Source organism: Solea solea, chromosome 1 (genome assembly GCF_958295425.1).
Source record: "Solea solea chromosome 1, fSolSol10.1, whole genome shotgun sequence".
Classification (NCBI taxonomy): Eukaryota; Metazoa; Chordata; class Actinopteri; order Pleuronectiformes; family Soleidae; genus Solea; species Solea solea.
Window position 1 is genome coordinate 45,498,219 of NC_081134.1, and position 22,224 is coordinate 45,520,442.

Consider the following 22,224-nt stretch of genomic DNA (forward strand, 5'->3'; position numbering starts at 1 on the left):
TGCACGCGATTTTCGGCGTCTGACGTCACGCCGCGGTAGTTTTCTTCTTTTTCCTCTTCTATTTTTAAACTTCCTCGTTGTCTTTTGAGGTTTTATGGCGGTTGTTGGTGCATTACCGCCACAAGTTCCCTCCTCCCGGAACAGTTTCACTAGTTAAGCAGCGACACTTTTTTCGCGTCTTTTTTTTTTTCCTTCCACGGCTCGTGCAGCTTCTCTTCAAAGTGACATCACGGAACTTTTGGTTGGAGTAAGATTAAATAAGAAGAGGAAGAGGAGGAGGAAAAACACCTGTGTGAAGACGAGCAGGTGTGTGGTGTCACCGATCAATCAGATCCAATCAATCAGTCTCCTTTATATGCGTCTTCTTCTTCTTCTTCTCTGAGGTTTTGTGGCGGTTGGCAAATTTGGTGCATTACCGCCACCATCTGGTATGGAGTGTGGATGTCGAAATGTTGATCTAACTGAACTATTACTTAAAAGTAAAAATAATAAAATAAATAATAATTGTATCTGTATATACGGTGTTGCCATGGCAACGATGTAAAGTCAGATTTCTGCACAAAAAAACCAACCCAGAAGACGTTTGTATGAAAATATTCAATTTTGAAAACATTATCTGTTTTGGAAGTAATGAAAAAGTACTTGAATAAAAGACGTATAACTCTATGACATTGTAGTGACTTAAAGTAAATATATGTAGGATTTAAAATTGTAAAAGTTGAAATGTACAAGACTAAAACAGCATAAAATCATGATAAAATGAAAAGATTTTACTTTGTACTATCCTTGTGCTAACTAGTACAAGGTCACGCCCCTTTACTAACTGCACACACATACATCCAGATTGGATGTACGTGTTCATATTTTATACTGTAATATGATGTTTTATTCCCGTTCTTGTTATGGCTTTGGAGTGTATTTTTAAATGTGTGTATGTAAAATCTTAATTTATATTATATATTCTATCTATCTGTCTGTCTGTCTGTCTGTCTAGTTAGTTAGTTAGTTAGTGATAAACGAAGTTGGATTCCGCGCCAGCAGAGGGCGTCATTTCTACTGATCACATCAGTGCTTCGCCGGGCGGGATTTCCGCAATAATACCAAGTATGGCGAAGACGTACGATTATTTGTTTAAATTACTGTTAATCGGTGATTCTGGTGTCGGGAAAACCTGTGTCTTGTTCAGGTTTTCAGAAGACGCCTTCAATTCCACGTTTATCTCAACTATCGGTGAGATTCTGCTCAATTTAAACTGTGTCTCTGTGTCTCTGTGTCTGTTTACACTCGTCTACCCCAAAGGCTCCGTCTACTTGCTGGAATGAAAGTAGTTTCTCTTTGTCGTTAGGTTCTCAAAGAAAGCGTTATTATCTTAACATTCTGTGTTATAAATGTAACAGTCCAGTTAACGCGGTGGGTATATTAGTAAACACTGGTGTCGGTGTGTTTTTATTGTGTTAACGTCTGCTGAGTTTAGATATTTGTGTTCATGCCGGTTGGCTCTCAGCAAGCTAGCACTAGCTCTGACGTCAACTACTAGGCCCCGTTTACATCCTGGCGCACACCGGAAAGGCTGCTATATGTCGCGACATATCTGTTTTTTAAAGCTTTATAAAACCGTCATTATATTTGTATGCACATATTATTACAATGACAAGAAGCCGAGTACCCGGTTCAGCTTATTCGTGTTACTTATGTGTTATTATTGCGTCAACTAGCGTTGACATACGCTAGTGAGCGAGCTTTACGTATGACTTGCACGATTCTCCTTCTTCCCTGCAGGCATCGATTTCAAGATTCGGACAATAGAGCTTGACGGCAAGAAGATAAAGTTGCAGATATGGTGAGTTTAAATCTTAGCACTGCCTGTGACAAGATGGCAGTGCTGTGTAAGTGTTACTGTAGACATTGAATCCACCCAAGGCTCATTTCCTGAGGAGTTTATTTAGCTTGAAAGTCATAATTTACGGTTGTAGTGTAGTATCACACGTATATGGCTCACATTCCTCTAACTAGTTCAACATTTCATGTGTCAATAGTTAATCATATTGTTGCAGAGGACTTGTATTAGTTGTTTTGTCATATGTGTCCAGAGATCCCCCGCCAGTATGTGTCCAGATATTGACCTTTAAGCTATTCTTTGTTGCTGACATCCGTTATTTTGGTTTTCCAGGGATACAGCTGGACAGGAGCGTTTCCGAACAATTACAACAGCTTACTACAGAGGAGCAATGGTGGGTGTCTTCATGGACTGATATTATTATTATCCCACTGGTCAAAAAAACCTGTATTAACTTGGGGTTTAACGTGTCTTTGACCAGGACAAATGTTTTTAATGTCACCATAAAGGAATACAATTATCTCTTCTTTTGTCATTACCCCACAGGAAAATGTGTTACTAACCACCTTGCCAAATTTGAATGATTAAAAAAAGTTGCGTTTAAAACTAAGGTTTCAGATCATGCAATATTCTGCATTTTCTCAGTGTTTGTACAGAATATTAACATAAATGCAGGGTTATCAAACTTATTGTTCAACAAATGTGTAGTGAAGTGCATTAACATCTGAACCTGAAATATGCTGAATCATTATTCTTACTTACTTTTGCCCAGTGCTACATGACATGAATTCACTTTCCACAGGAACCCATGGTTGTTAAGCTTTATCAACCTCAATTACTTTTGATGTACTCTCTTTAACAGGGCATAATGCTTGTCTATGACATCACCAATGAGAAGTCATTTGAAAATATCAAGAACTGGATAAGAAACATAGAGGAGGTAATTAACAAATATAATGTCATCGACGTACTTGGTACATTTATCATATTAGCTCCATGTAATTTGGTGTTTGGTAATTATATTTTTTTTATTTTATCAAGCATGCCTCATCTGACGTGGAGAAGATGGTCCTTGGCAACAAGTGTGACATCAACGACAAGCGGCAGGTTTCCAAAGACAGAGGGGAGAAGGTGAGTTTGTTGAAGTTAAGAAGGATGTTTTTTGAGGGTAATATTGAGTCATAGATGCTGGTATAACGTAAAAAAAAAAAAAATACAATAAAATCAGTTTTGTAAGTCCCTTTTTCTTTCAGCTTGCCTTAGAGTATGGAATCAAGTTCATGGAGACGAGTGCAAAGGCCAACATCAATGTTGAAAATGTAAGTAATGATTATGCACTCATTTCTAATGCTGTGTTTCCACCATGGCACAGTTGAGTTTGGTACGGTACAGTATAGTTTGGAATGGTAAAGCCCTGGGTCAGGCTTGCATGTCAACTCAGACCAGTTCCTTTACTTGATAGGCAGGACAATGGATGACGACACTGAACACAACAAACAACAGTGGAGGACATACAGCAGCCGGTTTAGCTCTACCGTGACTGTACCTTAGCATTTTACTTTGGTACCCCAAGGGAAGGGTGCAAAAGAATATTATTTCGGTACTATTCCGAATGGAAATGCAAAAACACGAACCAAACTGTTCCACTCGGTGGAAACACAGCTTAAGATGCTAAATAGATGCCTCACAAATGTGAATCTTTTTTTTTCACAGGCATTTTTGACCCTCGCCAGAGACATCAAATCAAAAATGGACACAAAGTTGGTAAGATGAAGTTTGACAATGTGGGAAAAAATACATGTTTCTTGAATTCCAGCCACTGAATGACTGTTGTACAAGACAAAGCAGTGAAATGTCTGTTTGTTGTTTTGCTGCAGGAGGGAAATGCGCCACAGGGGAGCAGTCATGGAGTCAAGATCTCTGAGCCTCAGAAAAAGACCAGCTTCTTTCGCTGCAGCGTACTCTGAGCACCAAGGCCTTCCACACTGGCTGCCAGCTGGCTGGACATAAATGGACTGTGCTTGCTTTCAGCACTTCCTCCCCCTTCCCAAACCTTTCTACCCAGACCATGGCCTGTCCTACCAGTCAGTCCAGACAAACCATTCTACTCCCAGTGAGTGAAGGACTTCCTCTCTTCCTCTTCTGAAAGCTTCCTCTGGTGCATCTCTTCCATTTTGTTCTCTTCATGAGTTGGGCCACTTGAATGGTGGGCGACTTGACCTTGGAGCATTGTCCAGATGTTCCATATCACACAGAGACACGTTCTTACTTTTCATGTTAGTCTCTTTCATACAACCCGTAGCACAACCAAGATTGAGAAATCATATAATTTTTGCCAAGTTTAGGGATTATAAGTACAAATGTAATATTAATATCTATTTTTATTAGTGGCTTTTCCCCTTTTTATGCGACAAATCTCCTTCAGAGACTGATTGGTTTGAAACAAAGCTGCACAATATTTCTTAGAATTTCGCCACAAAAGAACCACTTATGCAGTCATCACTGAGGAAAGTGTTTATGTGATGGGCTTTCTGTTTAACATCTACTCTTTTTTTTAATTGCCTGCACTCGTTTTTGGTCAGTTGATGCCACCAAAAAAGGAAAAGCCTCTCTGCAGAAGCTGTAAAAAAACAGCACAGACACACCCACGTGTTAATTTCCATCTTCTTCTCCTTCAGGGAGTGAGCTTCGTAATCTGGTCGTAACTTCCTGAAGTTTACTCCTTAAGTACTGACATTTTATATCGAATAGCATCACATCTCTCAATATTAAGGGATACAGCTGAAGTTTGATAATCAGTCAATACCATAAAAGCTCAATACCCAGTTCAAAGTTTGGCCAGTACCACAAAAGTATTGATGTTCAATACCCAAACCTGTTGACTGTGTAGATTAAACTGCATGCACTTTTCTGAGAACATGCATCTAGGAAAAAAGGTTTGCTGTATAATTTGTCTAATCTGTCACCGTTAAGCACAAGTCCCACTTAAATGATTAGGGTTGAAACAATACATTATTTTACTGTTGCAGAAGGCAAAGAAAAGCAGTGCATTATTGTTACATTTGAGAAAGTGGAGCTTTCTTTTTCCGCTGTTGATTCTTTGGAGAAAAAAAAAGACAGTTTGCCTTATATTATTTGATTTGCATAAAGGTTGTGTTGCAGCTCTGTTGGCCTCGAGCTTAATGACGTCTCTGGTTATTTGATCAGCGATTATAATCAGCCCTTCCCTTTTGCTTTCTAAGCAGCTCTCCTTGCACTTTAACAGGTAATTTGTGTTTTGTGTGTAGTCTGTGGCGAGTGATCGTTTGCAATACAGCAATACACTTAGTTATACTAAGTTACACTTAGTATAAAAAAATAAAAAAGAAAGTTCAGATTGCAGGAGTCTTGGTAATATCATGGGAATAATTCAGAAACTTTATTGCACCTAAAAAATAGTGCGATCCACTGTCCTGGTATTAAGTTCACTGAAAAACATCCCCCTAAACTACCTTAACAGCTAGATTAATATAATAATCTTCTTTTTCAATGCCACTGTTAAACCAAGCTATAGTTTGGCTTACATAAAAACCGGCTTGACCCAAGGTGAAAGTCCTGTTCGTCCTGTGGTATTAACATTATTGTACATTTTTATTGTGTGTCTGTTTGGCTGTGGTCTTGTATTTGAACAGCTAGGTGGCACCAGAGGCACAGTTTGCATCAGAGATAAACTCCAGTATGAACCAGTATTTCATTGAGACCAGCAGCCACAGTGAACGAGTGATACGGAACATATCCCCTCGTCTCGTATTTAATGTCACCATTAAATCGATCTGTTTCAACTGTTCCTCAGTTTTGTTGTTAGTCTGAAAAATCAAGCTCTTATATGCACATTATCAAGCAACGGGGAGGGGAGGGGGGGTCTGTCTTTTGCTTGCCTGCACCTTTTTAAATATCAAATCATCTTGAGACCTCGTGACGACCATGACCATTTGTCTTAACTTAGTTGTGTCATAGGTGAGCTATGCATCGTGAATCTTGGACCTGTGCATATTTGTGTCATGTACGTTTCAGACATACTTGTTGACTTGTACAGTTGAATGTGTGTGTGCTTTTTTAAAAACAATTTTCTTTCTTCCAATTCACTGAGCCAAAAAAGAAAAAGAAAAGCAGGATATGCCGTGTTTGTGGGACCTTGTTAACGTGAATGCGAGTGAAATTCCGCAGGATGGGAGATGGAAAGTAGGAACAATGTGCAAGTTCAAAATGTAGTGTCTCGTGAGTGATACTGTAGCTTTAAGTCATGAACACAACCAGGGAGCCAGACTGTCACGACACTCTGTAGCTGTATCATCGTCAGCCCTAAATCAAGCTTCCTTGTCTTTAAATCATATCCTTCTCTTAATTATCCTGTCACATGTCCAAATACACGGAACACCCCCTTTTTTTTTTTACAGACGTATTTTCATTCCATACATTGTGAAGTAAAAGTACACAGGGAGAATAATACAATACATTTTAGAAAAAAAAAGAGAAAAAGAAAAAACATTTGTTGGAAAAAGAACATTGTAAATATCACAGTGAAAAAAAAAGAGGTCTACTTAAATTGTACTGTACTTTCTAAATGCATATGAGAATGTATCTACAGTTTTGTAGATATGTGTACTTTTGATTTAATAAAAGAAGATGATAAAGATCTGTGAGTTTATTGACTGGCTGCCACTACATTGACTCCCAGAGTGGAGGGACAGCTGATTTCATGACAAATGGCTGCCTTTTATCGTCCTGCAGTGACCCATGGGAATATTCTGGCATATGTTGTTTGTTGTGGTGTAACTGAAGCCCTCAGCATATCAAGCAAATCTGTTGATCACAACTAATGAGCCTTATCTTGATGGACCGCCTGACGACAGCTGTGCTGTCACACCTCGACTGGTGTTTCTGCAGCTTCACAATTAAAAGCTAAGAACTGTTGTTTTGCAGTGATACTAAATGTTAACGATAAGATGAGTCATGGTTTTTGTATTTGTTGCTCTGGGTGAACTGTAAAAGCTTCTTTCAGGTCACTTTTTTTTCTTTCTTTTTTTTAAGAAAATAAGAGCAAATGAGATGTAAAAAGCATCAGCATCATGAGTCCATGTGGATTGAGAATACAAAATGTACAGTGCGTGGTAATTTTTCCCCCTATATCCTTATGTGAAAGGTGCTGTGAACAGAAAAAGACGTTCCAATTTTATTTTCCCACTTTAAAAGTCCAAAATAAAACATGAAAAAGACATTAGATGACACTCATTTATACTTAAAGCTGCAGTGCGTACATTTTTGTTGTTATTGGTATTATTTTACTCCATGGTTAACTTACCTCAGGAAGTCTGGGGCTCGGACAATCATGTGCTGGAAGTCCTCCAGGGACAGACGTCCGTCATTGTCCAGGTCTGCCTCATCGATCACCTTCTCACACACCATCCTCGTCTCGTCCTCCGTCAGCTCGTTTCGAGTCAGCTTGTTCAGCGTCTTCTCCAGGTCTGACTTGCAAATGAAGTCGTCATTGTTGAAATCTTTAAGAGGAGGAGGATGTAAATGGTAATTCCTTGATATTTGACTGAATGAAATAATGTGACATGTCTTCAGATGTTTGATTTCACCGTAGATTTTGAAAGCGTAGTAGGCCTTGAGGTCACGCGGGGCCATCTCACTCAGGACCGAGAACATGTCCAAGAAGTCGTCCAGTGTCATGTTTCCTTCTCCGTCCTCAGAGAAAACCTCGGCGATCCTCTGGCGAAACGGGTTATCCTAGCGAGAGGGGGGGACACAGAGGACAGGTAGCACGTGACTTCCTGTCCCTCCAGTTTTTTCATCTCACAGCATAACTAGTGATGACCCCATACCACTTTCTCATGTCTGATACCAATCAGACATCACCGTCTTGAGTATCTACCAATATGGATACTGGTTTGATAGTCTTTTTATTAAGTGACACTCATCTCCTTACTATTTCTTCTTATATTAGTATTTATATCTTATATTAGGGAATAATACACAAATCCTAACTTATATGGACATTCTGGGGGGGGGGGGGGGGGGGTGTTTATGGGTCACATATTCACGCTTTAAAAAATGCGCTTTTTACGTCTTATTATGTGTTGTTGAGTCAAAGTTAGCATTAATTTTACATCACATTTTTCGTAGTGATATAAAGTATCAATAATTAAAAAAAATGTGTTCATAAAAACAAGCCAAGTGAATGTTGAACTGTGACATATTTCCAAATTTCACAAATTCAATCGGATTTTAAACATTTTGAGTACTTTTTGTTCATATAGTTGGTTTATTTTTTTTTATCAGATTGTCTAGGTTAAAGGATATAAGACATTGTACTTTCTTATGGCCTCTGCATACGTTTAAACATAGTAATGGCTTAATGTCTTACTTTAACTGATATCCAGAGATTTTGATATCTAGTATCTGAGTGATACTGATACTGAACATCATTTTGTTCTGTTTTTTTCAGTTTGTTTTTCTCCTTGTGATAAACTGCCAAAAACCCCTCATAGAATGAGAGTGAATGACAGAGCCACTCTCCCTTTCTCGGGACATGTCAGTGACCTGTGTGTTAAACACACCTGCTTCACCTCTATGTCACTGTGTAAAGAGCCCCTTCATTGACCCTTCTCCAAAAAGAGTGTCCTCAGGGACCCGCCTGCATTCTTCCAGTTTAAAGGAGTCAAGTAACATACAGTATAACCTCTCAAAGAATTCTGTCGATTAGTTGGCTATTAATTATGGATTGGGAGCACAGGGGGAGCGCGGGTCTGCAGGGTGTGCGTGGACCAGTGGCTCTACCTTCAGCTCCGGCATGCTGCCAATCAGCTCGTATGGTAACTTCACATCTGGGTGGCTGGTGTAGTCAAGAGGAACAAGCTGCGGTGCCAAATCCCGATAGCGGTAGAAGAGTCTGGGAAAGGTTTCAGAAATTGACCTTCAATATTCAATTACCAGATATCATAAAGTTATAGTTAGTAGTGAAGTCCCCTCCCCCCTCAGCACTGTTGAGTTTGGACAAATCAATCAATCAGATAAAGTTCTGAAAGAGTTCCCATGAGTTCTCAATAGGCCGCCCCACAGCAAGACAGGTCTGCTGATACAGTAGTTTAGAGTTACAGAGTAGTATTGTGCCGTACAGAACTAAATTCAGCTGTGTCGGGTGTGTTACACCCGCAATGAATATGATTTAGCACAGTATGCTCACCTGAGAATTTCCTTTCTGGTGAAGTAAGTACAGTCCTGCAAATGCAAAGAGATCAGTGCAGCAAGGTGCAGAGGACACGAGGACATACATTCTCCTCAGTGTTTAATAATACACGAGTCTGCAACTTTTTACAGGCCAAGGATCCCAAACTGATGGAGCACAGACCCCCTACTATATATATATATATATATATATATATATATATATGATATTCATGCACACAAGCTATTCAATTTGCTGTTTTTATTTTCAACATAAAAAAAGGGGGAAAATTGTTTTAAAAATATAAATAATTGTCTAATCTATCTCTAAATGAACCCCCTACAGTACCATCGCTGACTCCTCAGGGGTCGTGGACCCTCTATTGAAGACCTCTGCTCTAATGTAAGCTATAGACTGCATGTTCACTTTTCAGAAATGAAGTGAAAGCAAAACTTACAGTTGAATGCAATATGTAGAGTCAAAGGACATTACTCATAGCCAAGGCAGAGTTAATCTGGGTGGATCATCAGATATTTAAAATCTTGAAAACTGTGAAATGAATATACGTCTACTTTTAGAACAGGCTCCTAAGTTACCTTCCACAAAGGGCTTGATATGCAGTCCAAATAACATTGGCAACATTTTAAACAACTGTAATGCACGTAAAGACAAGCTTTAACAAAGAAGATACAAAATCAACAAACTAAACTAAACTAAACAAACTAAATGTGACCTACAAGGCCGGACAGGTTTCCTTGCTCTTTGCAGCTGGAGAAAAAGAACCTTGTTTTCAGAGTCTTGAGCAAAGGAAACAAACAAACACAAACCTGATAGGCCTCCAGCTGCTGTGTCGTGAAGATGGTCTGCTTATTCCCCATGTCTGAGCATGCCAACGTCAAGCTTCAGGTCCATGGCTGCTGCTTCAACACGGGGGTGTGTGGATGTCAGATATGAAATACTGGGACAAAGGGAGACCAGAGCCAAAGAGGAGATCAGGTGTCGGGCTGCCACTGGGCCATTTGGTCCCCATTATAATGGCAACATTTTCTCGTTTTCTCCATTGTGAATAGCAGCCCCTTTGACAATGAGCACGGGCTGTCCTTCAGCATCATGCCAAGTGGTATCAACCCCCTTTAGTGCCACTCCAAGGCCAACGCCTCGGTCAGTGCTCAGGTTACACTCTTTAGAGTCATGGCTTCCGAGCAAGTAAACGGAGTTATCGTTGGGAGAAAAGTTGAGTTTTTATAGCAGAGAACTTAGTCATTGCAATAATGAAGTATACTTTTTCATCTAGTTCTAGGTCAGGCACTACATACGCTCACTGCCGTATAACAAGTGCATTATTGCCTTCACATGCCTGTCTTTCACCTTTAGCTCAGTCTGTTTAGTTAAGGATAAATGTTAGGGAAGACCGAGCACAGCACAGTCAGTGACTTCAGTGTTTTTAAAGGGTTGCTGCAACTCAAGGTGCATTTGTATAGAAACAGTTAGATAATAATACAAGAACAATGTGTCAAATCTAGTGCCATTTACTGGTCAAGTTGCATGTTGCAGCTGAATATCCCTCAACTCACTCTTCCTGTAATTCCAAGTGAGTTGGAGAAGCTCAGTATCTTTCTCCAGGCTCCTGATATAAATATTAAATACTTATTCTGGTCTGATGATAAGCAACAGTTAGTCATATAATCAGCAATCGACACTTGTAACAACATCAGAATTATTGAATTATTTACTTCCATTTCTGCCAAATGAAATTCATTTCACTTAAACACACCAGTCCTTTAAGAGTTTATTTGCCCTTATCTTTTCCCCCTTTTTCTCTTATCAAAGAACCATTTGAAGGACATTCATACAATGTGCAGTTTTTATTACCTGTATTATTAATACTTTTATAAACACTTTTCACTACACTACAGTAACAATATGATAATAGTATCATAACGGAAAATTAATATTCTGGTAAAACCATCTCATTTCGATAATAACCACAAAGTAACAGCTTGTTAATTCATATGACAATATTACACTGGTGATCATTACTATTGTCTGGATATTACTTTGTAAATAACATGGTTTTACTGTAATATTATAGCCTTATTACCACTGTTATTACCAAGCTGGAAATGACAGTAGAAATAACATGGTATACCATAATATTACCTCCCTATAAACAATATTATGACCATATTGTTACTGCACCCGCTCCCTTCCTTCTAACATATTTCCACTCAACAGACTGAACTGAATTTTCTGTCCACTGTCTTCAGTTGCCTTCTAATTGTAGGAGCTTTTGGGGTTTTATTTATAGAATAAATTGTATTTAATCAGATATATCACAGTTGCATTAAGTTATAGGTTTAGTCAGGACAGTTCTGAATCACATATTTCGTTTTTTACGTCCTCCTATGAGTTGTTGAGTCAATGTTGTGACTAATTTCATATCAAGTAGTGATATAAAGTAGCAATAATTGTGCAGAAGTCACAAAATGGACCGTTTTTTCTTCATTTTTGTTCATAAAAACAAGCCAAGCGAACTTTGAACCGTGACATATAAAGATTTTGAGTACTTAAACATTTTGAGAACTTTTTGCTCAGGTAAGTTTATATAGTTGGTCAAAATCATTCTTTTTATCAGATTGTCTAGGTTGAAAAAAGGATATAAGACACTTTATATTTATATTTATTTTCTTATGGCCTCTCTTTAGCAGCCGCAATGCTCAGTGCTCTTAGGGTTAAGCAAGAGAGAGAGAGAGAGCAAATAACATGTCTGGAAAATGCAAATTCCAAGATCTCTGGCTCAACAAAGAAAATTATCAAGACTGAGACTTGAACTTATTTGATGAAGTAAATCAAACAGCCAGTGGGTGTGTGTGTGTGTGGGGGGGGGGGGGGGAATAACTTTTTGGTCCAGTGGAAGAACTGGAACAAAAATTAAGTTAAACAAAGAATTCTGGTTTGGAATTCAGGTTTTTTAAAGACATAGAAATACACAGAAGTACCCAGGTCTTCATTACTATTTGGAACATTTCTTGTATTTCCTCCTTGTCCTTTCTTGTGCTGCTAATATAGGAGAGACGGACAGAGAGATGCCGCTGTGCCTTAAGATGAGTAAAGATAAGTCTGGTGTGGAGGATTTTCAGACATGCCTCGATCCGTCAGAGGAGAAACACTCGCGTTTGACTTGTTTATCGTGGAGCAAAAGTGATGTCAAAGGCTTTTTGTGGAGAAATGCTTTTTTTCTTCTCACAGTGGCTGGAATTGTCCTGGGTAAGCGTCCACTTTTCAACTCATGTCAGTTTTCTTTTAAGCTCAGTGTTTATTTTTGATCTTGATACTTTTACAAAGAGTACACAGATAGAAATATTACTTAAAAACCTATTCTGTCAATCACAGAGGGCTCATGATAAAGTCATTGAGGACAATTATTTGTGGACAATACTGTATAAGTCAACTTTGGAGTGTGTCAACTGTTTTATTTTCTTTTAAAATGAAATATTTTGTGAGCAGCTGTCCAGAGATATGACTTAATTTAAACATAAAATACATGTACTTCATAAGGTCAGTCTTTATGAGCCTTGTCTTCATACTGTACTTGATGTACTTGTCATTTTCTTACCAATGTTTGTATTTCCTCTAGGTCTCATCCTGGGTTTTGCTCTGCACGCCGTTCACATGACAGCCACTCAGATACAATACTTCAACTTTCCTGGAGAGCTGCTACTGAGGATGTTAACCATGATGATACTTCCTCTCATCACCTCCAGTCTGGTCGCAGGTCAGATCCCAACAAGGCAAAAGCAAAATAAGCACCTGATCACCAGGGGCCTCAGTCGTGTGTGGGAAAAAAATGATTCAATATTTAAATAATTTTAAATGATTCTACATATCTAAATATTGTTGATCTTGTTGAATTAATCTGGTTGACTCGTAATTCAAGTTCAGTTCATATGAATATGAATATGAAAAGTGCAAATGAATACTCAGAAACTTGTGTGATGTTACTGCCCTCTAAGGTTAAAAAAAACAAAAACAAGAGTGACATTGGTTTGATGTAAATAATTAATGCAATTTATAGTGTTACATTTGTATCAATAATAATCAAGCACCAGCTACTCTGATGTGGTGAAATTCAAAGGCTTGGGCTGGCGCCGCAACTTTCTACGTATGACCCCAGATTTTCAGTGATGTTATTTAATTTTATTTCGTTTAATCTTAACATTCACTCAGGTTCTCTTTTTCAAGAGAGACCTGAGCACAAAGAGCAATTATAAAACACAAATACATTCTTTATTTCTTAAAGGTCCAGAGTAGAATCCTGATTAATGCCTACAACAATCAAAGAGGGATTTATTGCAGGATTGTGTGGTAATACATGCACTGACGTTGATAGTGATATGTTACTTTATACATCACACTATTCGTTTCAGGCATAGCATCTGTGGACAAGGAGACGTACGGAAAAATGGGTCTATATTCTATGTGCTATTATGTGACATCCATGCTTCTGGCTCTGGCAACTGCCGTCCTCCTGGTTCTTAGTATCAGGCCAGGGAAATCACCTGCGAGCACGACAGAGGCCTCTGGTGGTGAATCGAGGGGGACGCAGACTTTGGATGTCCTTCTTGATCTCGTCAGGTGTGTATGAGGAAAAAACATTCCCTAATGTCACTGTTGTTTAAATATAAATCCATGATTTATGATGTGATCTCTTTCATCGTTGCAGAAATATGTTTCCTCCAAATCTGGTGGAATCCTGTTTCAAAATGGTGAGCTACGGTCATGATGTGTTTGTTTTTAAATTACTGGTCAGCATTCAACATTTTCTCTGTCTTTTACTTAGTATAAAACGGTTTATTCTGAAAATCACACCTCAGGTGTCATCAACACAACTGAAAGAAGTGAGTTCAATCAGACTGTTTGTCTTTTTCATTTGAAATGAACGATTGCTGTTTTGACTTGTAACAACATCACTTGAACCCCTTCAGATGACTCAATATCAATGCCAACCCCAAAGGAAGGCAGCACAGATGGGATGAATATTATGGGTGTAGTGTTCTTCTCCATTGCATTTGGCATCACCCTGAGTCTAATGGGTGATGAGGGGAAACCTCTAAAGGACTTTTTCAACTGCCTCAATAAAGCCATCATAAATCTTGTCAACGCAATCATTTGGTAAGCTTTTTTTTTTGTTTTTAAATAATTTGGTCATTTTTAAAGTTTGACATTTACTGTACATAGGACCAATATGACAGGATTGAAGAAAACAAATATAGACTCTAACACACTCGCTCTGATTTGCAATTATACATTTATTTGTGACGGGATGAGCTGATGCGATACCAGTCCAATGTTGGTCAAAATCACTGGATCAGATATTGGAAAATGAAAACGGAGAAAACCATAAACTCTAAACATCGCAAAAATGCATCACTAAGCACAGGTTCACTCATTTTGTCTTTGGAATCAGAATAATTGAGCGTCACATTTAAAATGGCAGTTATAGCGATGGGTGACAAGCTCAAACAGCTCATTCCTAAAAACGTCATAAATCTGACTGATATTGGTATTAAGATTCTTAAGATTGTGATATCTTAGACCACACATGTATTTTGGTCTTTCTGAAAGATTACAGGATACTGGGATAAGACATACTAACATAACATACTACACACTAGTATCTTCTCACAATACTACTAACGGCAAGCAAAGGGCAATTACGAGATTATGGTATAGAACAGAACGTCTGACTGAAGGGCAGTGGCTGTGTATTGTGGATGAGATATTTGTAATAGAAAAACTGACATACAGTACATTGAGATTACAAGAGATGCTATTTAATGAAAAACAGGAAAAGTGGACTGATTATAGAAGCCAAGAAGACGACATCACCAAAACCACTGGACAATAAGAACTCTGAGAAAATTATTCCTTTTTTATGTTGCCCTTGACACTGTAATTATTCAAAGAAAATCCTAATAAAAAACATGTAAGATTGTGATATCTATATCCAAAACAACGAAGTGATATCAGTCCATCCTTACTCTGGACTGACCCTCTTCTTCACCATCATCATCCATAGAGATTTCTTTTCTTTGGTAAAATAATTGGTAAATGACAAAAATCAATGTTGTCTAAAATAAAAAAGATAAATAACAATACGTAGTATAGTGTCTTGCAGAATTAACTGCTTAAATCCAATTTTTGGTCACGATGACACGCTTTGAGAATTGATGCAATAGTCCACATAATGACCAAAAGTTAGGAGCAATGGAGGTTAGGTACCTTGCTCAGGAGCACCCCAGCCACCTGTCCCGGGATTTGAACTGGGGACCCTTCAGTTACAAACACAATTCCCTTTCATTCAGCCATAGGCTGCCAAGTAAGACCTATAACAACAACTCAGCCAGCATGTCCATGTGGGCCCCATATAGTTTCAGTAACATGGGCCCCACGTGGGAAGCCTGTGTGGGCAAACATGGATGGGACCCCATCAGTTTGGCTCTGTCAGCCCCAAATATAACCCTTATGGGGCCCACATAGAGATGCTGGCTGGGAACCCTTAAAAATAATAAATGCAGAAAAATACATGTTGAGTTATTGAAATCTTATCTTATCGTAGGTTGTCTGTGAACTATTCTCCTGCAGGTACTCCCCAGTAGGGATCATCTTCTTGATCGGGGGACAGATTTTAAAGTTGAGAGACTTAGGTGATATGGGACGCCAACTTGGCCTGTTTGTTGTCACTGTCATCACAGGCCTGGTAATCCAATCATTGGTCCTCATGCCTCTCATCTATTTCATCGTCACACGTAAGAATCCCTTCAAGTTCATAGCAGGTCTCCTCGACGCTATCACCACTGCCTTCGGGACATCATCCAGGTGAGCGACTACTGAGTTTGGATGCTGACTTGATTGATATTGAGTGTATATTAAACTGTATATTTGTTCTTTCACAGTTCTGCTACTCTTCCCATTACTTTGCACTGTCTGGAGAATAAACTTAAATTGGACAAAAGGGTAACACGCTTCATGGTGCCATTAGGTGCAGTTCTGACCATGGATGGAACTGCACTCTATGAGACCATCGCTGCCATTTTCATAGCACAGGTTCATAATATTGAACTCAGCTCTGGCCAAATCGTCATCATTGCGTATGTTTGAGTTTTATCTTTGACTTTAGACTTTCATATTTGAGGAATTGAACTTTGAATTAAGTTCACCAGTCAGAGCCGCTCTGTGTTATATGCTTTACCACCATTTACCATAAACATGATCATTGTAAATGAATAAACATTCATTTAGCTAATGGTGTATCATAAAAGTGCACTTTAGAATGAGCCTTTTATTAAGTTAAGTACTTTTCATCAGGGGCCTCACGGTGGTGTAGTGGTTAGCACTCTCGCCTTGCAGCGAGAAGACCCGGGTTCGAGCCCCGGTTGGAACAAGGGCCTTTCTGCATGGAGTTTGCATGTTCTCCCCGTGTGTGCGTGGGTTCTCTCCGGGTTCTCCGGCTTCCTCCCACAGTCCAAAAACATGCAATGTGGGGATAGGTAAATTGGACACTCCAAATTGACCATAGGAGTGAGTGTGAGAGTGAATGGTTGTTTGTCTCTATCTGTGTGTGGCCCTGCGATGGACTGGCGAACTGTCCAGGGTGTACCCCGCCTATCGCCCGATGTAGCTGAGATTGGCACAGCACCCCCCGCGACCCTCTGGTGGAGGATAAAGCGGTAGATGATGACTGACTGACTGACTGACTTTTCATCAGCTGCTATCATGTGGTGCCATGTTTCTACGGCAGCCTGAAAGGTCAAACAAACCAGAATGTGTGTGTGTGTGTGTGTGCATTATGAGATAGAAGTCTAGTACATAAACAAAAGAAAGAAAAACATACTTCCCTGACATGCTTGAGAAAGGGAGGGGCTAATTGACAACAATTAGACGTCACTAATTACTACACACTGGACCTTGATATTCCATGATATTGTGATATTTTGGCTTTATATGGAGATTATGATTATTGTCTCTTTTTAATGATGTAATTGCAGAATAACTGCCGCAGTTGCAGCTATGGGGGTGACAGGTATTCCACAGGGAGCCCTCATAGCCATGGCGATGGTGCTGTCATCAGCTGGACTGCCACTGGAAGGCATTTCATTAATCATCACAGTAGACTGGATCCTGTAAGTGTGTGTGCTTACGTCAGCATATTGGTGAACTACTGTACAGATTTTGTTAGTTTGGGATCCACAAATGGCACTTTTCCATTATACAGTTCTAGCACTACTCCACTCGACTCGACTCGACTCCATTCTACTTGTTTGTTTGTTTTTTGCTTTACCAATCGGGATAGTACGTGGTACCTGCTGCTATCAGATCAGTTTAAAATGCTTAAAAATCCCGAAATGTGCATTAGTCTGGTGTATTTGGTGACAGCCCTGCGGAAAGCCGGCGATTCGTGAGTCAAGTCGAGTAGAGCATGTATAATGGAAAACCCACGTTGACGATTGTGTGACCTCTAACCCTCCTGTGACTGTGGACAGGGATCGTCTGAGGACAATCACCAACGTGATGAGTGACGGCATCGGTGTGGGCGTCGTGCAACATCTCTCCAGACATGAGCTGCAGAGTTCTTCCACGGAGGAACTGATGCTTGATGACAACACCAACAACTTTTGACTGGGTCACAGTACAAACATGTGACCACACTCTGTCGAGTAGAATGCATGGTTCCAATAGTAGAAACATTAGAACTATATACCACTGTACAAATTCTACACCAATATTTAGTCATTTATACGCCAAAGAATGTGCATATGCTTAACCCTGACACAAAGATTCAAGTTAAAGAAGTTGAATTGAGGGCACTAGTGGTTAGCACTGTTGCCTCACAGCAAGAAGGTTGCCGATTTGAATCCTGGTTCGACTGAGGGCCTTTCTATGTGGAGTTTGCATGTTCTCCCCGTGGGTTCTCCTGTTTCCTCCCACGGGTGTGACCCTGCCTTTCACCCTGTGTCTGCTGGGTCCCCCAACAACCCTCATGCGCAGGATAAAGCAGTGGATAGTGAATGAATGAATGAATGAAAAGAGCAAAGTTAGTAATAGCCTTAAAAACTCAGTACCATCTGACCTAATATGTTAGAAATTTCAAAAGATACTCAGTGCAGGATTAGCATTAGTTTTCTTTGCACAACAATTAGTGATAGTGGATTTGACCTCTGCATTTAACCGACCATCCTTATCACACACACAACCCTACTTCTAAAAAAAGAAAACTTTGCCATTTCAAACTAAATCAATCATAAAACTAAAGAAAGGAAAAGAGCAATGTTCCTCACAGTTAACTCAACAGGGTACAAATCCCAGGATGGGTCTGAATGACTGCGGTAACCCTGAGAAACACCCAGTCCACCATTGCTCCCTGGGTGCAGAGGCAGTGGTCAGTGATTATCTTTTTTAAGTAGTATAGGTGCAATTTAACTGTTGAAAATGTTTCTTCCAATATGACATTTTTTGACATTATAATTGGTGTTTGGTACCTGGTGTGTTTCTCTTTCCAGTCTCCTGTAAAGTGTGACTCATCTTAACAGTGCTGTGTTGATGTTAATTTCCCCGAGGGAACCTCCCAAAGGGATCAATAAAGTCGTCTGTCTGTCTGTCTAATTGCGGTTAATTTTGTTTTACCACTCATCTTGGACAGACACCTGTCCATCACAGGACATATAGAGACGAACTATTCACTCTCACAGTCACAGTGAGTGTCCAGTTAACCAAACCTGCATGTTTTTGGACAGTGGGGTGAAGAACCTGGAGAAAACCCACATGCACAGAGAATGCAAGGTCACTGATGTGAGGCAACAGTGCTCGCCACTTATCCGCTGTGTGAACCCACCTTCTGGCATTAATTAATTAAATAAATTCCCATTATATATACATATATATATTGTTTTGTTTAAATCATTTATTCTGACTGTATAATCGTTCACAACAGGAAACTTAAAATATACACATTTACATCTTTCGCAGGCTGTCACTTCCATCGCTGCCATATATTATAATTTTGGGTATTTACATATATTACATTTCACATGTGGCACACGGCACGACTGTCTGTGTCCCCGTAGTGGATTTAAACGGTGCCACACACCGCCAGTGACGACTGAAACTTCAGTGGCAGCCACAGCTTCCAGCCACCATGTCGCTGTACTGTTTGAGCACCACGTTCTCATCGTCGTCAAAGTAGAGCAAATTGATGGAGAAGAGCTTGTCCGGCACACAGCACGGCGTCTCGATGCCTTTGATCAGCTTCAGTGCGTTGATGATGGACTGGACGGTGGCGTGGTTGGTCGGCCTCATGTTCTGACCCAGGGGGAAGGAGCAGGAGCCTTTGCAGTGGTAAGCATTGTAGCCGCGCGGAGACACGATCCAGCCAGACCAGCCAATCTCCTCAAAGTCCACATAGAGAGGCAGGCGTTGGCAGGGCATGGACATGCCGTCCTCGTCGCTGTAGTCCAGGGAGCGAGCGCTGCGGGAGGGTGGACCCGACATGGGGGCGTGTGGCAGGCTGGAAGTGGCTGCGAAATCATTTGGGTCTGGAGGAAAGGAGAGCTTTATGTTAGACACAGTTGTGTTTGGTTCCCTCGATACAGAGTTTATAAAAGCAAGGAACGTCTGTCTGTCTGTCTGTCTGTCTGTGTCTTTGCTTTGAATAACTGTCCAATGGTTCACTTGGGAGGCTTCAAACACGGCAGGTGACTTACTAACACTTAGTATGGTGTTTTGATGAGAAAGTGGCAGGTGATTCACACAACATGGCACCAAATGATGTGGGTTATTTGTTGTTGCTATTATTTGTATCATTACATCATTATTTCAGTATCTGCATTTATATTTGACGTAAACAAAAATGTAAACATCTGTGCAATAGTAAAAGTGACCATTCAAAAAATGCACACAAAAAACATAAACTTAATTATGTTTGTAGCATCAACAGCACATTTCAACTACCTGAGGTTCATATCTTCAACTCCACTAAAGTTGATCAATTTCACACTTTTAAATATATATCTATTTCTGGAATAAAGGCTACAGTAATTGCCTGACACACTTAGGAAACACCTCTGTTTGTTGCACTCTGCAGTCTCACCATTAGATGTCACTAAACTCATAAAGACATTTAATGTAACATGTTTTTTTCAACATGAATAAAACAGGAATTGCTTGCTTGAGCTGTTGATTTGGATAAAGAAGCTGCTGTAACTCAGTAAACAAGAGGAGATGAGAGGGTTGGGAAGCCAGAGGTCACTCAAGGCATCCTGACTCTCCACTAAACCACTGCTTATCAGCAACAACACCACAAAACCACATCAAACCCTCACCTGTAATCTCAGGAGCAGAAGAGCGGCGTCCATCGTCAGTGAAGAGAACCAACATTGGCTGTTTGCTCTGGTGGTGGTTGCGTCCCGAGGCAAAGCGGATCAGTTTCAAGTCCATCTTGCTCCCACCCAGGGTTTGAACCACTACATGGAGGCCCAAGTTGTTGCCTTCATCCACCATCCAGGAGCGAACCTGCAGGAAGTAGTTTGTCAATTAAGACTCCACATTTGCTTTATGCTGTTAATGCAGGACCTTCAGTGAAGAGGATACTTACAGCCTGAGTGATGGTGAACACCTCCCAACCAGTGGAGTGGACTGGGATGAGTCGAGAAGACAGCAGCTTCTTCCCTAGCGTGTTGTTGCTTTTGCTGGTGTCGAGCACTTGATAAACACTGACCTGGATCAAACAGAGCGAATGCAGCCACTTTTAGAAACAGGCCATGCAGAGAGATATTAGTGTGTCTCACTTTCTTCATGGTTCGGGTTCCGTTTACATACTTGGCAGAAGTGATGTCTGTTGAATGTTGAGGTGGCCTGTGGTCGCAGCTTGAACAGATGAAGCTCTGCAGTCAGGATCTTCTCTGTTCTTGCAACTGTGGACAAGTTGAACCTGAACTCCACCTGTTCACTTCGCACTGCAGAGGAAATGACATCATTAGAGACCAAAAGTACTCCAGAGTTGTTGTTTTTTTACCTTATATATATGTGTGTGTGTGTGTGTATAAAAAAAACGCAGCCATGCGGATCTTACATCTGTCGAAGAAACTGCGCACAGTATTCCCCTCCAGAAGATACGGGTCCTTGGTAACACCATCCACATCAGCGACCGTGTTGTACAGATCGAGCATGTACTGTGGAGGCTGCTTGTGTCCGTGGATCGCAGGAGGGTCCTCCATCCCAAAAACCTCCAGAAGCCTCTTGATGGCGGCAGAGCGGACTTCTTCTGACTCATTCTCGGCGGTGTGACTCTCCAGGTAGTTGAGTGAAGGCCGCGCAGCGACCGCGCACACAAGTGCGGCAAAGCTGAGCGCGAGCGTCAACATCTCCGTAGATTGGTGGTGCGTTAGTGTCCAGAGAAGCGCACAAGCAGCCAGTGACCTGGAGACGCAGTGACTGCGGGATCCTGGAGGCTCCACTTTTTATATCAAATGCCCCCGTTCACTCTCCAGTTCCCCCAAAGCCTCAGTAAACAGCAGTAAAGATGCTATTTGGTCGCAAATGTAAATCACCAATCAGCGAATGTAAAGGGAGACTAATGGCGGTGTTAACAAGGTGTGAACCCGATTGGAGATTTCATTCAAACCCCATTGTCCCCACGTCTGGCAATAAAGGCTCAAATAAACTAAATCCAGCCTTTGAAACAGCCCAGGACTGTCTGAGCAGAGCGTGTAATGTTGAGAAACATGCACATGTCTGTGATATGAGTTTAGAGGTGAAGACTGTGAAGGATCGAAGCAGAGTAAGCTTGGAGCTGATCTCTTGGGGAAGTGCACGCACCACAGGAGGTCAGCTGCGCCTAAATGAATCCATTAATTAAGAATAATGGGCACAGTGTTGTAGTTTGAAACCAATTACTTCGACAAAGACACAGGTGTCGCTGGCTACACGTCGTCAGATTTACATAACTGCGTATCCAGCTGCAGCTGAATACTCACTACCTTTTCTGTTTTATTTGTATCCTCCAAAGTGCACCGAGCACAAGCTGACGTGCTGCGTAAAACCTTTCTCTGACGTCATCCAGTGATCCCTCTGATGTTCCACAAGAAAAAAAGAAGAGAATTCATAATATAAAACCTGATTT

The 22,224-nt window shown here is 40.5% G+C and overlaps 4 protein-coding genes across 5 annotated transcripts; 2 read left to right on the forward strand and 2 right to left on the reverse strand.

The window, feature by feature from the left end:
• The first annotated feature begins 1,052 nt into the window (after positions 1–1,052).
• LOC131461895 (ras-related protein Rab-8A-like) lies at positions 1,053–6,512 on the forward strand. The gene is made up of 8 exons (XM_058632936.1): positions 1,053–1,230; positions 1,780–1,840; positions 2,171–2,231; positions 2,700–2,777; positions 2,879–2,968; positions 3,091–3,156; positions 3,551–3,601; positions 3,715–6,512. The coding sequence occupies exons 1-8, from the start codon at positions 1,107–1,109 to the stop codon at positions 3,802–3,804; spliced, it is 621 nt and encodes a 206-aa protein (XP_058488919.1). The 5' UTR covers positions 1,053–1,106; the 3' UTR covers positions 3,805–6,512.
• Positions 6,513–7,000: 488 nt separating this feature from the next.
• On the reverse strand, positions 7,001–9,925 carry cib3 (calcium and integrin binding family member 3). 2 transcript variants are annotated; one of them, XM_058632937.1, is made up of 6 exons: positions 9,875–9,925; positions 9,066–9,100; positions 8,660–8,771; positions 7,462–7,609; positions 7,179–7,374; positions 7,001–7,022 (listed from the first exon to the last, which is right to left on the reverse strand). In XM_058632937.1, exons 1-6 carry the CDS (start codon positions 9,923–9,925, stop codon positions 7,001–7,003), a joined length of 564 nt encoding a protein of 187 aa, XP_058488920.1. The 2 variants fall into 2 exon arrangements, with proteins under 2 accessions (XP_058488920.1, XP_058488921.1); XM_058632938.1 differs by lacking the exons at positions 8,660–8,771; positions 9,066–9,100.
• A 2,112-nt stretch (positions 9,926–12,037) lies between these two features.
• On the forward strand, positions 12,038–18,646 carry LOC131461879 (excitatory amino acid transporter 1-like). Its single transcript, XM_058632935.1, has 10 exons — positions 12,038–12,314; positions 12,685–12,822; positions 13,475–13,682; positions 13,771–13,813; positions 13,888–13,945; positions 14,033–14,219; positions 15,693–15,926; positions 16,004–16,198; positions 17,096–17,230; positions 17,591–18,646. Exons 1-10 carry the CDS (start codon positions 12,134–12,136, stop codon positions 17,724–17,726), a joined length of 1,515 nt encoding a protein of 504 aa, XP_058488918.1. The 5' UTR covers positions 12,038–12,133; the 3' UTR covers positions 17,727–18,646.
• Positions 18,647–18,988: 342 nt separating this feature from the next.
• Positions 18,989–22,064, reverse strand: admp (anti-dorsalizing morphogenic protein). Its single transcript, XM_058639152.1, has 5 exons — positions 21,175–22,064; positions 20,922–21,058; positions 20,698–20,820; positions 20,426–20,615; positions 18,989–19,639 (listed from the first exon to the last, which is right to left on the reverse strand). The coding sequence occupies exons 1-5, from the start codon at positions 21,464–21,466 to the stop codon at positions 19,215–19,217; spliced, it is 1,167 nt and encodes a 388-aa protein (XP_058495135.1). The 5' UTR covers positions 21,467–22,064; the 3' UTR covers positions 18,989–19,214.
• Positions 22,065–22,224: the final 160 nt, after the last annotated feature.

Coding starts and splice junctions, on each gene's coding strand:
- LOC131461895 (XM_058632936.1), top strand. CDS start 1,107: ATGGCGAAGACGTACGATTATTTGTTTAAATTACTGTTAATCGGTGAT. Junction 1,841..2,170: donor AAGATAAAGTTGCAGATATG/GTGAGTTTAAAT, acceptor TTGGTTTTCCAG/GGATACAGCTGGACAGGAGC. Junction 3,157..3,550: donor CCAACATCAATGTTGAAAAT/GTAAGTAATGAT, acceptor TTTTTTTCACAG/GCATTTTTGACCCTCGCCAG.
- cib3 (XM_058632937.1), bottom strand. CDS start 9,925: ATGGGGAATAAGCAGACCATCTTCACGACACAGCAGCTGGAGGCCTAT. Junction 8,772..9,065: donor ACCAGAAAGGAAATTCTCAG/GTGAGCATACTG, acceptor AACCTTTCCCAG/ACTCTTCTACCGCTATCGGG. Junction 7,023..7,178: donor CGAGCCCCAGACTTCCTGAG/GTAAGTTAACCA, acceptor TTCTGTTCACAG/CACCTTTCACATAAGGATAT.
- LOC131461879 (XM_058632935.1), top strand. CDS start 12,134: ATGCCGCTGTGCCTTAAGATGAGTAAAGATAAGTCTGGTGTGGAGGAT. Junction 13,946..14,032: donor CATCAACACAACTGAAAGAA/GTGAGTTCAATC, acceptor GAACCCCTTCAG/ATGACTCAATATCAATGCCA. Junction 16,199..17,095: donor GGCCAAATCGTCATCATTGC/GTATGTTTGAGT, acceptor ATGTAATTGCAG/AATAACTGCCGCAGTTGCAG.
- admp (XM_058639152.1), bottom strand. CDS start 21,466: ATGTTGACGCTCGCGCTCAGCTTTGCCGCACTTGTGTGCGCGGTCGCT. Junction 21,059..21,174: donor GCGCAGTTTCTTCGACAGAT/GTAAGATCCGCA, acceptor TTTCCTCTGCAG/TGCGAAGTGAACAGGTGGAG. Junction 20,821..20,921: donor ACAGACATCACTTCTGCCAA/GTATGTAAACGG, acceptor TGTTTGATCCAG/GTCAGTGTTTATCAAGTGCT.